At 44.1% G+C, this 16,427-nt stretch overlaps 1 protein-coding gene across 2 annotated transcripts in view; it reads left to right on the top strand.

Annotated features, from left to right (window-relative positions):
• The window catches only part of POC1B (POC1 centriolar protein B), a 308,058-nt gene extending 292,280 nt beyond the window's left edge, over positions 1-15,778 (top strand). For both annotated transcript variants that reach the window (XM_082252687.1, XM_082252686.1), the window contains 2 exons: positions 10,299-10,484; positions 15,592-15,778. In XM_082252687.1, coding sequence (XP_082108813.1) covers positions 10,299-10,484; positions 15,592-15,696 — 291 coding nt within the window. In that variant the 3' untranslated portion in view covers positions 15,697-15,778. The remainder of the gene's footprint in view (positions 1-10,298; positions 10,485-15,591) is intronic.
• Positions 15,779-16,427: the final 649 nt, after the last annotated feature.

Consider the following 16,427-nt stretch of genomic DNA (forward strand, 5'->3'; position numbering starts at 1 on the left):
TTCAAGTCCCGAGAGTACATAAATGTGTACATGAAACTTCCTAATGATAAAGTGCAAATGAGAAAGTGCAATAATGGTCCACAGACTTGTGTCCTTCACAACACCACGTGAAAAGTGGGAATGGTGATGGTACCCTTACCAGCTAACAAGATAGCATACACTTTATAACTTGCAAGGGCTGGTGTAGCGCAGCAAGAAATCTTCCCACAACCAAATCTTTCACCTCGTAAAATAGGGAGGATGAAACTCTTACCAGATGTAAATTTTCTCTATCGCTCATTGACAGACGTAGTCCTCAGTGATACAGCACCTTCGGGTTATGTTGCCTCCACAGGAGCAGGACTAGACAGGAAATAAAAATGCTCTGGCCACACCCCAGGGGCAGTCCCCGAGGGTATATCCTCTCTCTCTCCGCCACAGCAAATCAGTTTTTTTCTGTCTAGTCAGGAGTAAGGACCTAGATACCTTGCTGGGATCTTCGGTCCTGGCAAGATTTTTTTCTTAAAAAGATTTTTTAGACAGCTTTTTTCTTCAGTGTTCCTGTGAGATCTTCAAGCAAGAAAGCTGAACTGGGCGACGGGCTGGATGTTGAGATCCGGTGGTCACCCCAGTTCAGCCTACGAGCGCGTGCAGGCCATAGCTCCGCGCTGGGTCGGCCGCGACATAGTCCCACTGGGGGACTGACCCCGCGAGTTAAACGTCTCGCTGAAACGCCAAGGACCATGAGTCACGGCGTCCGTATTGGTCGACAGCCCTCCCGCCCCGGTGGAGAGGGGTACTGTCAGGAGTTGGTGCCCGCCTGGTTCCGGTATGGTGAGTAGTATGTTCCCCCTTTTCCCCTGACGGGTCTTGTGGTGAACGCGGGCCCCTCTCTGTATGGTAAGATAGAGTCCCCCTCTATCCTATAACATGGCACAGATCCCCCTACTTTGAGTGTGATTTTATGTGCAAAAAGCCAGGAGGCTTGGTTTGGGAGCTAACAATCTAATTGTATACATGTTAAAAAGATTGTAATCAGTGGCAGTCTGGGAATCTTACTATGATAATAATAAAGTACCTACCAGTCAGAAGCCACGGACATGTAGACTGCCTTCCTAGTCAAATCTCCAGCTATAGCAGGCCTTCCGAACGGCCATGCGGTCCGCCAGGGCCGGTACCGCCAACCACGCCAAATCCCCATGCAGAGAAGTTGTTGTGTGCTCTGCAGCACACCGCTATTCGGTACAGGCCGCCGCCATTTTTTTTGCTGGATCGCACGAGCCGCCATTTTGGCGTAGCCTCGTGTCTCCAGCATGGGGGCGGCCATGTTTGAGGTGATCCAAACACCTCGTGGAGCTAGGGGAGGCGCCGGAAGGCGTGCAGAGGGGCGGAGCCGCCTCCTTTCTTCCTGGGCAGCCAGCCAAAAGACTTCCTGTTTGTGAAGACAGCGCTGTAACCTGTTGCAGTTAAACTCTGAGCATCAAGTGGTGAGCCTGGGGGTCTATCTCTCTCTCTCTCGATCGATAGGGATCCCTAGCAGGTAACACTAAGGGGCTTTTGTGGCGCTGGGGGTCTGAAAAAAAAAAACATTTTTTTATTTAATTGAATTGTATTATCCGGGAAGTTACTGGAATAATCATGGACCCTGCCACACAAATTCCCCCACCTGTTTCCCTCGAGGGGGCCAAGGGACCCGCCGGTGCACAGAGTATGGATGCATTTACAGCAGTTTTGGAGTCTTTGGTGGCTCGGGTGGAGGCAGCCTGTCAGGGACGGGGGTCAAGGAAGCGACCCCCGCCTACCCCTATATTATCTGACACCTCTGACTCAGATTCAGAGATGGTCACTGCAGCTGCAGGTCCCTCTGCAAGGGCTGTTACCTCAGGTAAAGCTCCCTCAGACAGTGAGGAGGATGTTCCTTCTCCCGCTATAATTCAGGAAGAAGCATTGGTGGACGCACTAGTTGTGGCAGTGCGGGAAACCTTAAGACTTGAGGTTTTACCGGCAGAGGCAACTGAAACAGAGATTCCCTTTGGTACTAACAAGCCCATCAAAACGGTGAAGGTTTTTCCTGTACCCAAGTGTTTTGGTAATAAAATTAAAGGAGAATGGGAGCATTCTAAGCGTACCTTTACGATTTCCAAGCGTATTGCTAGACGCTATCCATTTGAGGAATCCTTCATTAAGAAATGGACGGTACCACCAGTAGTGGATCCACCTATTTCCAGGCTGAATAAAGCCACGGTTATCCCAGTGGAGGACACTTCGTCCTTTAAGGATCCGGTGGATCGGAAGATGGAAGCAGAGTCCCGCACTATCTTCTCTCTGATAGGGTCAGCATTTAGACCAGTAATTGTTATTGGTCTAGTTTCCCAGACACTTACGGAATGGGCGAGATTGGTACGCCAAGACCTTAGGGGAAAAGATATTCCCCAGGAAACATCTGATTTGATGGAACAGATTATACAAGGGCTACAGTTTATCTGTGACGCAGCCTTGGACACTACTCCCCTATTAGGGCATGCATCTATGTCAGCGGTAATCCTCAGACGTGTGCTGTGGTTAAAATGCTGGTCAGCTGACCTAGGTTCCAAAAAGACCTTGACGAATCTCCCCTTTCAGGGGAATCGTCTATTTGGGGCCACCCTAGATGAAATTATTAAGGATGCCACTGGGGGCAAGAGCACTTTTTTGCCACAGGCTGCTAAAGCTAAGGGACCTCGCAACAAGCGAGGACCTTTCTTTACCGCCCATAAAGGGTACGTACGCCCGGCTGGAACAAGCGGGAAAGGCAAGACTCCTCCAGGAGGCTTCAAGAAAGGCTGGTCGGACAAACAGAGGACCGACTCAGCCAAACCCGAAGCAAAGGATTACACAGCCTGAAGGTGCGCCCCCACCCGAGTTAAGGGTGGGGGGACGTTTTCACCGGTATTCAGGATATTAGATCGAGCATCGACTACCACTACCGGTGCGATTCTTCCCTTCCAACATTTAAGTACTACAGGGAGCGGTAGTCACCGTTCCCTGAATAGATCTTTTCCTTTACCTTTTCCTAAGATTAGTCTCTATTCTCCACAGGAATCGGATCTGGTTGACCAGACAGACCAAGAAGCCTCTAGCCGGGTGACTTCGGTCCCTGAGGTTCAACCAGAAAAGATCACCCTTCCTGATAGGAATCAGGTATCTGATAAATGTGTGGGAACAGAAAACGACCAGACTTTCTCGGATGGTCGGGGCCAGATAGCTCTAGGGACGCCTGGTTCAGATCCAGTCAGCGCCAGTGGTCCTAGAAATTCTAGGCTGGCCTCGTCAAGCCGGCCTGGCCGACTTGGACATGCTAGTCGCAGACGTTCCGTGGGAACTTCGTCTCAGGGAATGTCTGTGGTCTCAAGGACCAATTTACCATTGTGCTTTACAGTCGCTGGTTTTAATGGCCTGGCCATTGAGACCCAAGTACTGAAGGACAGAGGGTTGTCAGCTTCAGTCATTCCTACCCTTATTAAAGCAAGGAAAGCGACTTCCAGCAAGGTCTATTATCACACATGGAAGACTTATATTGCGTGGTGCGAATCTTTAGGATTTCCTCCACGTACCTATTCGGTGACTCGAATATTGGCTTTTTTGCAAAAAGGGGTTGAGCAGAAACTAGCCTTGAGCACCATCAAGGGTCAAGTTTCAGCATTAGCAATCTTCTTTCAGAAACCTTTAGCTACCAAGTCCTTGGTGCGGAATTTCATCCAGGGGGTGCGGCACCTGGCTCCACCAGTCCGCGCGCCCTTACCGCCCTGGGATCTTAATTTAGACTTAATTTTTGTCGGTTCTACAGAAACCTCCCTTTGAAAACATCAGGGAGATTCCCTTGCTTACTTTATCCCAGAAGGTGGCCTTCTTGGTGGCTATCACTTCTGCTCGCAGGGTGTCAGAACTGGCTGCATTATCATGCCAGTCCCCATACCTAGTGATTCATAGGGATAAGGTAGTACTTCATCCTAAGCCATCCTTTCTTCCTAAGGTGGTTTCAGATTTTCATCTGAATGAAGATATTGTACTACCTTCCTTGTGTCCTCAGCCCAATCATCATCGGGAACATGCGTTGCATTCCTTGGATGTGGTTCGGGCAATCAGGGTATACCTGAAAGCTACGGAATCATTCTGTAAGACGGATTCACTTTTTGTGATCACGGATGGCCCCAGAAAGGGGTTGCCTGCATCTGCCGCGACCATTGCCAAATGGATTAAGACAGACGGTGGTACAGGCTTATTCTATTAAGGGTCAGAGTCCTCCGTTCCCTGTTAGGGCGCACTCCACTCGAGCGCTCAGTACTTCCTGGGCCTTTCGCCATCAGGCGTCAGTGGTCCAGGTATGTAAGGCGGCCACCTGGTCGTCGGTACATACCTTTACAAAATTCTATAAAATTGATGTGATGGCATCGGCGGATGCCTCATTTGGCCGCAAGGTTTTGCAGGCCGCAATTTGAGGAGACCGGTGGTCTACCTCGAGGGTTTTTTTCTGTTTGAAAAATGTATTTTTGTTGAGTCTCATCATTAAGGATGAGCATTGTAAACTTCTAGTTGGCACCGGTTGGGCCTTCTAGATTGGGATTTGATTTCCATTTTCCCACCCCTCATTTGTGATACTGCTCTGGGACTTCCCGAAGGTGCTGTATCACCGAGGACTACGTCTGTCAATGAGCGATAGAGAAAAATGGATTTTTGTAAAATCTTACCGTAAAATCCTTTTCTCTTAGCTCATTGACAGACGTAGTCCCCGCCCCTCTGTTTTTGAGTTGGGTTGGGTTAAATTCTCTAAGCACTGCTTTGTGACATAACTGATTTGCTGTGGCGGAGAGAGAGAGGATATACCCTCGGGGACTGCCCCTGGGGTGTGGCCAGAGCATTTTTATTTCCTGTCTAGTCCTGCTCCTGTGGAGGCAACATAACCCGAAGGTGCTGTATCACCGAGGACTACGTCTGTCAATGAGCTAAGAGAAAAGGATTTTACGGTAAGATTTTACAAAAATCCATTTATTACTGGTCAGGTATGGGAAATATTGCCAACAACCACTGGTATCTCTGATATCCAAGTTGTCTCCCTCTGAACAATCCTACTGCGGCTCCGTATCAGTATGGGTCTATGGGTTACTCCCGGTGTGTCTCATTTACAGTGATAGTCCCCACATAAGAAAGTAAGGAGCAGGCAATAGTGCGTTATCTCAATGATAAGTTTAATGCAAATAAAGGTAGAACACTTACATAGACAGACAATAAGATGGGCGAGTAGATGATAACAGATGATTTCGGCCGCTCTGCAGCGCGGACCACGAGAAGTGACAGCGCGGTTTCTCCACCCGACGCGTTTCCCCTAAGAAGGCATCCACTGGGATTGGAGGGAAGCCGCGCCATCACCATCCGCTTTTTATGAAGCATGTAATCAAACACTTCCGGCATCACTTGGGTGGAACCCGGAACAGGAAGCGTAAAGTGAACATCCTGTAGAGTTCACTTCCTCTGAGCTATTGAGACCCGAAACAAAAACAAACGACCGACTTCCTGCAGGACTCCCTTCCTCTCAGAAAGCAAAACCTGGATAAGGACTTTTTAAATTGAAAAACTGATGTATAGAGGGGTGATGATGTATTTAGATGTTAGCTACAAATGCAGCAACAAAACCCCTACGATATAAATTCTTATCATGCAGGTGGATTGGCAAAATTTCGGGATGAAAATGCTGGATGTTCCAATTGAATCAAAAATCTTTAATACTATAAAAACTTTAATTAGTGATGCCTGGAAAAGCTGAATAGTATAATTATAATTTAAGATTCCGGATGTGTTATTCACAATAAATACATGCACACTAAAGTTCCGAAATCCAAAAATGCAATATGAAATACATATATGAACATATGAAGAAAAAGGTCACAGAGAATGGATATATGAAAAAAAATGATAAAATGTTCACTTTTTAAAAAAATTTAAAAAAGCATATGCGGTTTACCAATATATCAAAAAAACATGAAGAAGCTAAAAACATACATATGTAGAAGCATAAAAAATTATAAAACATTACGCCTAGTAATAGGTTAAAAAGATTATGTGGAGATATAATGGAATAATCATAAAAATGATTTGGAGTAAGTAATAACTAGAATTTAATATACGATCTTAACTGTTGTTAATATGGGCATTAATGTGCCAGTCGATGTTAAGGCCCAGTGGTCTATAACTTTTGAGGTCATGGATCCAAAATGTTTCTCTTTTCTAAAATTGATGTCCTTTTTTCTCACACAGTTTTCTTTTGGTGGTATTTGATCACCTATTTTGCACTATAAACAAAAAAGACCATTAATTTTGAAAAAAAAAAAACCCCATACCCCACAGCTCCTGGTATTTATAACCATTGGGTTTTACTGCCACCTACAGGAGTAGGACACTAGGTAGAAAAAAAATTCTGGCTACACCCATGGGCAGTCAGGAATAAGGACCTAGTTCCTTACTGGAATCTTTGGTCCTTTCAAAAATTTTTAGATAGGACATTTTTTCCTCCTGGATTTTTCCTGTGAGATCTACGATCAACTGTTGGACTGGGTGACAGGCTGGATAACTAAATCCAGTGGTCACCCCAGTCTCCCTGGAGGGTCTTGGGGTGAATGTGGGTCCCTCCTTGGGACGGTCGGAATCCCAGGTTCCCCTCCTTCCCGCAGGCACCCCCCCTATTGCTGAGTCCCTCATCCTGCCCCCCCCTTTTACATACGCTGGGACTGTTTGGGTGGTCTGGCCACTTTCTTGGGGTGGGGGCAGGGCGATGACTGGTGTTGGGGGCCGGGGGGTGCGCTGCTGGCAACCGGACGATCAACTGCAGGGGAGGTTGTACCTGGCAGGGGCTCCTGCCAGGGCCCCCCGGCCTGACTGAATCTGTCCTTGAGGTCTTGACCAGTATTCTGTCTTGGGCCGAGACTCATGTCCCGGTGATATCGGCAGTGCACATTCTGGGTGTGGAGAATTGGCAGGCAGATTATCTGAGCTGCCAGACCCTGGACCAGGGGGAATGGTCCCTGCACCCGGAGGTATTTCAAATGCTGTGCGCGAAGTGGGGATCCCCGGATGTGGATCTGTTCGCGTCTCGGCTAAACCACAAGGTGGAATGGTTCGTGGCAAGAACGCGCGATCCTCTGGCAGACGCCTCGGATGCGATGGTGGTGCCTTGGCATCAGTATCGTCTGATCTATGCCTTTCCTCCGATTCAGTTGTTGTCCAGGTTCCTTCGCAGGTTGGCCTCGGAACAAACACTGGTGATTCTGGTGGCGCCGGACTGGCCACGCCGGTCCTGGTACACGGACATCGTTCACCTGGCTGTCGAGCCTCCGTGGCGGCTGCCAATGCGGGAAGATCTGCTGGCAGGGCTCTCTCTACAGGGGTCTCTCCTCCGAGGTTATTCCCACTTTACTCAAGGCTAGAAAAGCCTCGTCTGGTAAGATTTATTACTGTACCTGGAAAGCTTATTTTGCCTGGTGTGAGTCCAGGGGTTTCTCTCCTTGTTCCTACTCGGTGGCGAGAGTGTTGGCTTTCCTCCAGTCTGGTGTGGACCAGCGCCTTGCGCTGGCTACGGTTAAGGGCCAGGTATCTGCACTGGCTGTTCTTTTCCAGCGCCCTGTGGCGTCTAATTCTTTGATTCACACCTTTATTCAAGGTGTGCATCACTTGGCCCCTCCTAGAAGGGAGCCCCTACCTCCATGGGATTTGAACTTGGTTCTGTCCATGTTACAACGTTCCCCGTTTGAAAACATCAGGGAAATTTCATTACCTCTGCTGTCTAAAAAGGGTTGCTTTTCTGGTAGCGATCACTTCTGCTCGCAGAGTGTCGGAGTTGGTGGCGTTGTCTTGCCGCTCCCCTTACCTGGTGGTTCATAGGGATAAGGTGGTCTTGCGACCTAACCCGTCCTTTCTTCCAAAGATGGTCTCGGATTTTCACCCTAATGAGGACATAGTCTTACCTTCGCTCTGTGCGAATCCTAAGCATCCTAAGGAGATTGCCTTGCATTCTTTGGATGTTGTCAGGGCGATCAGGGTTTACCTGTCGTCGACTGAATCCTTTCGAAAATCGGATTCTCTTTTTGTCCTTCCTGAGGGACCTCAGAAGGGCATGGCTGCGTCTGCGGCGACCATTGCAAAATGGATCAGACAGACAATTGTTCAGGCCTATTCGTTGAGGGAACGGGTACCACCCTTCCCTGTCAAGGCGCACTTTACCAGGTCGGTGAGTACGTCCTGGGCTTTCCGGCATCAGGCCTCGGTGGCCCAGGTGTGCAAGGCTGCGACTTGGTCGTCGGTGCACACCTTTTCCAAATTCTACAAAATTGATGTTCTGGCATCAGCTGATGCCTCCTTTGGCCGCAAAGTTCTCTGTGCGGCAGTACAGTAGGGGACCCAGGTTTTATTGCGGGTTCCTGGCTGTTGGGGTTGTTTACCCCCTTGGTTATTTGCTTTCCTGGGTTGTTGCTCCTGTTGAGCCTTTTTGTTACCCAGAAGGTTCCCTTGCTGTTCATGTAAGGTTCCTTTCTCTGATATGGGTACTGCGTTGCCCTTTTCTGATGGTTGCGTTTCCCACCCCTCATGTCTACACTGCTTTGGGACATCCCCATTGGTGAAGACTGTATGAATGGGCGGCGACTGTCGGAGGACGTAAGAGAAAACAGAATTTTTGTAAAATTCCCTTCTCTGAGTCCTCCGACACTCGCCGCCCCCACCCCTCTTTTGGGGTTCTTATACTCTTAACCGCTTGCTACCAAACTGAGTTGGGATGGCTATTGCAGGGGGGGTTATTGGACCAGTGGGACAGCCCCCATGGGTGTGTCTATGTAAATGCTTTTGTTTTAACAAGTCTTTTGCCTAGCTACTCCTAAGGAGAGGAAGTCAATACCCCATTGGTGAAGACTGTATGAGTGGGCGGCGACTGTCGGAGGACTCAGAGAAAGGAATTTTTACGGTAAGATTTTACAAAAATTCTGTTTTTCATCATCAATTTTCAGCCAATATGTATTCTTCTACATGTTTTTGATAAAGAAAAAAATCCCGAAAAGCGTATATAGAATTGGGTTTGGGAAAATGTCATAGCATCTACAAACTATGGAATATTTTTATGGATTTTTTTTTTTTACTAGTAATAGCTGCGATCAGCGACTTATAGCGGCACTGCAACATTGCGGCAGAGAAATCAGAAACTAAGCGATACTTTTTTGGGGACCGTGTTTACATAGGCAGACGACCATCGTTCTGCCTCTCTCTGATTAGCTCCTGCTGTGTCCAATCACATGTGTGCCTCAGACCCGAAAATAAAGATGACGTACATGTATGTTTTTTCGTGCTGAAGGGCCGTCCTGCCACAGTATATGTATGTGGGGCGGTCCGGAAGCGATTAAACAAACACTGCTTATTATAAAATATATATTTAAGGTTGTTTTTAAAAACACGTGTTAAATCAATTTTGGTGTGCAAAGTGATAGAAAAACTGATGCTTACCAGAATTTGGTCTGGTCATGAAGATTTACTTACCCTGGAATTTGACAGGCTTGAAAGGATACGTTATAGCAAAGGAAAGAAAGAGGGTTATAAGGAGTGACAAATGAACCAGAGCTATGTTTACATATTTGAAAATTCATATCTACCGTAAAATTATTACATTATATGTATAAATCGCTAGGACAAAGTCCTCTGACTCTCAGTGCCAAAGCATGTTTAATGTCTCATCCCATTGTGATGGATGGAGCTCTCTCGCCTGCACATAACAGTGGTCAGGCCAGCACATGATTTAGAAATGATAGCCAGTGTCCACCAGTTCTATAGCTACCACCTTTTAACCTATGTAAGGCCAAACTGAATGGGTAGAGTGTTGTTACATGTTAAACTAGTGTAATTTGTTCATAGTGAGCAAGTTAAAATGTTTGTTCAGTCTAGGAACAAAGGTACTTACTTTATAACTCATCAAAAGTGCAAATGTTATTCTGTGATTTGTTCATTTATTAAGGCACAAAAATGATGTTTCTGGCACAAAGTACCATATTTTTTTCTTTGATGCAGCAAAAGTGAATGAACTCAAATGCATATGGTTAAAAAAAAAGCCAAATGCCCCTAGGAGCAGCAGAAAAAACTGTGTGTGAATGAGGCCTAAAAACCACATTGCTGATCAGCCTAACTGTAATCAATACATTTTTTAGGTGGCTGCATCCCTGACCAACATTATCATTGGCACATTTACAAGACTTCTGAAATACCTTTTATATTCACAGTGCATCTTTTGATACATCTGTATTCTTATACAGGAACAAGATCGTAGCAATCATCAAAGAAGTGAAGCCATGCCTCATGTGCCTTTATCATTACCAAGCACCAGCATGAAGAAACATGGTCACACAGGAAGACCTCTGACAGATGAACAATTAGTTCCCAACCCTTCACTGACTAGCACTTTGGAACACATTCTAGATCAACTGAATGTGTTGACTCAGGTGAGTGTATCTGCTACTCCTAAGATAGGTGGATGGGATTTGTCACACCTGTCATTGTAATACATGATTTTCCCTTTTGACCTATTTTTATACAGATTATCTCTGTGCTTTTTTTGTAAGAATCATAAAAGGTTGTGTACACACCATTCTCCTGTTCATTCATATACCAAATATGAACTCATTGATCCTGCTGCCTGAACAAAACCTGTACTCTAATATCTATACCTGTAAAAGTAATGGGTCGCTATCTACAAGGTCTCTACTTCCTTTATGCCCAGTCTTTACACAACGGCGTCATTGTGTTTACTGTGGGTCTAAAGAAATATGAAGAAATACACACTGCATATTAAACTTAGGCCTTGAAAGTCCTAAAATAAACACTTGAAAACCTGTAAGGATGTATTATGAGCACATCATTAATGCTAGAAGGTGGCACATACAAGATACTAGTGTCAGCAAGATAAACAGGAGGAAATAATAATAAAAAAATGTATACAGGAAGAAATAAAAAAAAAATAATTACAGTATACACTTCTAAGCAGTTAAGTGTACAGCTAAGGAAATCTTTTCTGCTATAACTGAATATTTGTATATAGCAGGAGCTCTTCTGTAGTAATTACTGTATTTTAATAAAGTTGTACGTTAAATACATTTTAGTGCACCTAATCTTATACTGTAAGATCGTTTGGCTGTCAGCATCACCACTTTAATTCTTAAACTATGAAGCCTGTGCTTCAGCACTTTTTTGTTTTTAGAGATTTTTGACATTGTCTAAATTGATGCTTTTGCTAATGGTTTAACATAACCACTCAAGTACTAGAATGTACAGTGGTGATCGAAAGTTTGGGCACCCCAGGTAAAAATTTGTATTAATGTGCATAAAGAAGCCAAGGAAAGATGGACAAATCTCCAAAAGGCATCAAATTACATATTAGACATTCTTATAATAAGTCAACAAGTGTTAGATTTTATTTCCATCATTTACACTTTCAAAATAAAAGAAAACCAAAAAATGGCGTCTGCAAAAGTTTGGGCACCCTGCAGAATTTATAGCATGCACTGCCCCCTTTGCAAGGCTGAGGCCTGCCAGTGTCATGGATTGTTCTCAATCATCGTCTGGGAAGACCAGGTGATGTCAATCTCAAAGGTTTTAAATGCCCAGACTCATCTGACCTTGCCCCAACAATCAGCATCATGGGATCTTCTAAGCAGTTGTCTAGAAAACTGAAACTGAAAATAGTTGACGCTCACAAAGCTGGAGAAGGCTATAAGAAGATAGCAAAGCATTTTCAGATGTCAATATCCTTTGTTCGGAATGTAATTAAGAAATGGCAGTCATCAGGAACACTGGAAGTTAAAGCAAGATCTGGAAGACCAAGAAAAATATCAGACAGAACAGCTCGCAGGATTGTGAGAAAAACAATTCAAAACCCACGTTTGACTGCACAATCCCTCCAGAAAGATCTGGCAGACACTGGAGTTGTGGTACACTATTCCACTATAAAGAGATACTTGTACAAATATGGTCTTCATGGAAGAGTCATCAGAAGAAAACCTCTTCTACGTCCTCACCACAAAAATCAGCGTTTGAACTTTGCAAATGAACATATAGACAAGCCTGATGCATTTTGGAAACAAATTCTGTGGACCGATGAGGTTAAAATTGAACTTTTTGGCCGGAATGAGCAAAGGTACGTTTGGAGAAGGGGCATAGAATTGAATGAAAAGAACCTCTGTCCAACTGTTAAGCATGGGGGTGGATCAATCATGCTTTGGGGTTGTATTGCAGCCAGTGGCACAGGGAACATCTCACGAGTAGAAGGAAAAATGGATTCAATAAAATTTCAGCAAATTTTGGATGGTAACTTGATGCCATCTGTGAAAAAGCTGAATTCAAAGAGAGGATGGCTTCTACAAATGAATAATGATCCTAAACACACCTCGAAATCCACAGGGGATTACATCAAGAGGCGTAAACTGAAGGTTTTGCCATGGCCTTCACAATCTCCTGACCTCAACATAATTGAAAATCTATGGATAGACCTTAAAAAAGCAGTGCGTGACAGACAGCCCAGAAATCTCAAAGAACTGGAAGACTTTTGTAAGGAAGAATGGGCAAAGATACCTCAAACAAGAATTGAAAGACTCTTGGCTGGCTACAAAAAGCGTTTCCAAGCTGTGATACTTGTCAAAGGGGGCAGTACAAGATATTAACTCTGCAGGGTGCCCAAACTTTTGCAGATGCCATTTTTTTGTTTTCTGTAATTTTGAAAGTGTCAATGATGGAAATAAAATCTAACTTTTGTTGACATATTATAAGAATGTCTAATCTGTAATTTGATGCCTTTTGGAGATTTTTCCATCTTTCCTTGGCTTCTTTATGCAAATTTTTACCTGGGGTGCCCAAACTTTCGATCACCACTGTATATATTCCTTCATTAACAGACCATTTTTTTTAGTTTTCAGCGCTGTGAAAGTTTGACTGACATTTACTCAATTCTTCAACACTGTACCCAATTGAATTTAGATAATTTTTTGAGACAGAGCTTTCATTTAGTGGTTTTTAATAACCAGGCATGTAAAAAAACACTAAAATATAAGGTATATACTAGGGATTGACCGATTATCTGCAAAGCCGATATATCGAGGGCCATAATGCACTTTCCCTAATATATCGGAATCGGCCACCAAGGTGACCGATATTGCCAATATTTCGGAAAGTGCTTGTACCGGAGTGATGCCTGCAGCTAGAGGCATCACCCCGGTACCAGCGTCCATAGACGATGGTTAGCTGTCTTGTAATGACAACCGATGCGGCTGAGAAGCCGCTCGGCTTTCATTACAGGGAATGGGAGGGGACAAGCAACCAGCCTGCACGGCCGCCGAAGACCTAATCAAAGCCGTATTCAGCTCTGATCGGTTTTACATGTAAAAACCTGGAAGTGACATCACTTCCGGGTACTCGGTGCCAGATTGAAAAAAAAATGACAGCATTCAAAACAGCCAAACTTGGCTTTTTGAATGCTTTTAAGTGCAGAGGAGGGGTTTGGGGTCTTTTAGACCCCCAGATCCCTCCACAAGAGTACCTGTCAAGTGATCAAAATAAAAAAAAAATATTTTTTTAAATGTACGAAAATATCGGCCGATACCGATATGCAATGGCCAAAATATCGGTATCGGCAACGAAAAACCGATATCGGTCGATTACTAGTATATACACAGCAGTTTTTGATAAGGATCCATGCAGATCCATGGGGGAAAAGGGGAGGACATTCTTAAATGTTGGTTTGTAGTTAGCCTTTCCTGCTACTTTAAAGAAGAATTCCAGGTGTGGTATATTTTTACATAGTTACTATGTATATACCATACTTTGCTGAAGCCCCTGGAAGCTGGAAATCTCTGCTACTCCAGTGATCTCTATTTGCGTCCAAGCTTCCAGGTCTGGCTCTGAGCGTCTGGCCTGAAAAATTCTGAACCCAAGAGGTTGGCCACTTGGCACGGGTGCCATTTAGAGAATGCTTTGCATTTTCTAAATTAATGCAAAGTGTTCTCTGAGTGGACAAGGTTGAGAGCATGATGTGACTGCCCCACCTCCTGCAATCAGAGAACACATTCTTCTCTGTGCATTCATTCAAAGAGAAGTATGGCCAAAGCTATTATGGCTATACTTTTCTTGTGGGTCACAGGATTGTAAAGTTTACATCACGGAGCCGTTCCATGTTGTAACAGAATCCTGACCATTTTGCCAGGATCCACCCAGCTGCCTGATTGACAGTTGGCTGTACTCAGCTAAGAGCTGAACCCAGCTACTCCCAGCCCCCTCTCCAAGCCTGGTGCTCCAGTGAGTGCTGGAGGAGAAGAGCAGATAGCAGTGACTGAAAGTCATCACACTGTTCAGAGCTGACCGAGAACTGAATGATCAGCAGTCACGTGATCCTCAGTTCTCAGGCTTAGATCAGGCAGGGGACATCTGCAGTATGTATGTTTGTTTGTTTTTTAGCAGCCCCAAACTTCTCCTTTCAAAAAAATGCAAAGCATTCTCTGAATGGCCCCCATGCTGGGTGGCTGATCTCCTGTATTCACAATGTATCAGGCCAGCCACTCAGCACAGAACCCAGAAGAAAGTGATGATCATTGAAATAGCAATGTCTGCTTTCGTGATTTTCAGGTTCCAGGGGCATTGGCCAGGTATGGTATATGAATAGTTACGCTGGTCTAAGCTGGGCCGATATCATTTTGCAAAAATATACCATGCCTTCTTTGGGAACCACTTTGCTGATTTGTACATATGTTTTTTAGTTGCACTGCATTACATGCCATTAATCTAACAGGTTCCCTTTATCTGCTTTCTTACAATATGAACAATCCTCCTTATATATCCACCAAAAGGGGAAGGAATTATTGGCAATAATCAAATAATTAGGTATAATTCAAATTTTTATGGTCGTAGGGTCATAAGGGTTCTGGAACACTGGGCGTTTGTGGCCTGTGTAGTCCATGTGCACCCAAGATATGGTGGGCTGGAGAAACATTTTCCTCTAAGAAGAGGACATATAGTATCCATCAAAGCGTAACTCCACTTTTGTTGAGAAAAAAACATTTCTTTATGGGTGATCTATGTACATTGCAAAGATTTTAACAAACTTTGTTGCAGATTCCTACCTTTTGTTATTCTGAAATCACTGTTTCTCTGTGCCCCTGTGCTGAGTGAGTCTAATGGGAGTGATTTCATAATTATCAACCAGCTGCTGCACCTGCAGGGCTCCAATGAGGAAAGATGCAGGGTCTGCATCCCTTTAGAAGTTATTTCCTTTTGGGAATAGGGGATGCCTGAAATCCAACTTGTATCTTAGACAATCTTTTGAGAAAATCAGTGAGCCAATCACACAAGCAGCTGTGTACAGAACACCTCCAGGTAGCCATATTGTATAATTATGTTTGTTGCCACTAAAGTCCTAAAAGAGGTTTTTGTATGGACTCCTATTGAGTATAGGGATTGTGGCAACTTCTGTCCACACCAGAAACTTCATTTGAATACAAATTCACAAAGACAAGAAACCTTTTAGTGACAATTAAACCAAATAATATCATATGCTTTGTTTAACAGACTGTTTCCATCTTGGAGCGTCGACTGACAATGACCGAAGATAAACTGAAAGAATATCTAGAAAATCAGCAGAATATCCCATCACAAGTTTCAGACACGGAGTGAAGTAGAACAATCTACTAATCTCACAGTCATAAGCTCCTCCATTTTAAATTAAATATTTAATATGTATTTATTATATATTTTTTTTTTTTATATTCGTGCCAGCCTTCTTAAATGAAATTTAGACTGGGTATGTGGCTTTATTTTTACAATTGCTTCCAAAGATGAATTGAAAGAATAATTTACAAAATGTCACAGGTACAGTAACACTCTTATTGTATAAAGAGTTTTAAGTATGGCAATCCATAGCAACCAGTCACTGCTGAAGTCAAACCAGTACAAGATTTAATTGTTGTTGGCTGCAATGGGTCACTAGGTGAACCTGAACTTTAGCAATGCAGGGCAAGGCAAAAAGGTCACTAAAATGTTTTCCCATTCAAGTTGCATATACTGTGAACTTTGAGAGGGAGAACAGAATCCCTGTATAAATGTGGTTATTCACTAGTAGATGTTCCAATGAAAATTATTTGTACATTTGATAAGTGGATGAAAGTTGTTCAAAACTACTTCAAGGTTTCATTTACTTTTAATATTCCATTTTTGGAATAAATGTAATTTCCCAAAAGAAAACGTTCACAAATGTTCACTGTTAGAAAATCTCCTGATGACGCGTTGGACGCGAAACGGCCGTAGAGCTTTTATCTCAAACACCTAAGGTCCAGCCATCACTCCGGTTTGCAGTGGTGGCTCTAGATGTGAGTCCTTTTTATTGTTTGATTTTAGGGTTCATTTTT

This window comes from Pelophylax lessonae, assembly GCF_965119305.1.
Source record: "Pelophylax lessonae genome assembly, chromosome: 4".
NCBI classification, from domain to species: domain Eukaryota; kingdom Metazoa; phylum Chordata; class Amphibia; order Anura; family Ranidae; genus Pelophylax; species Pelophylax lessonae.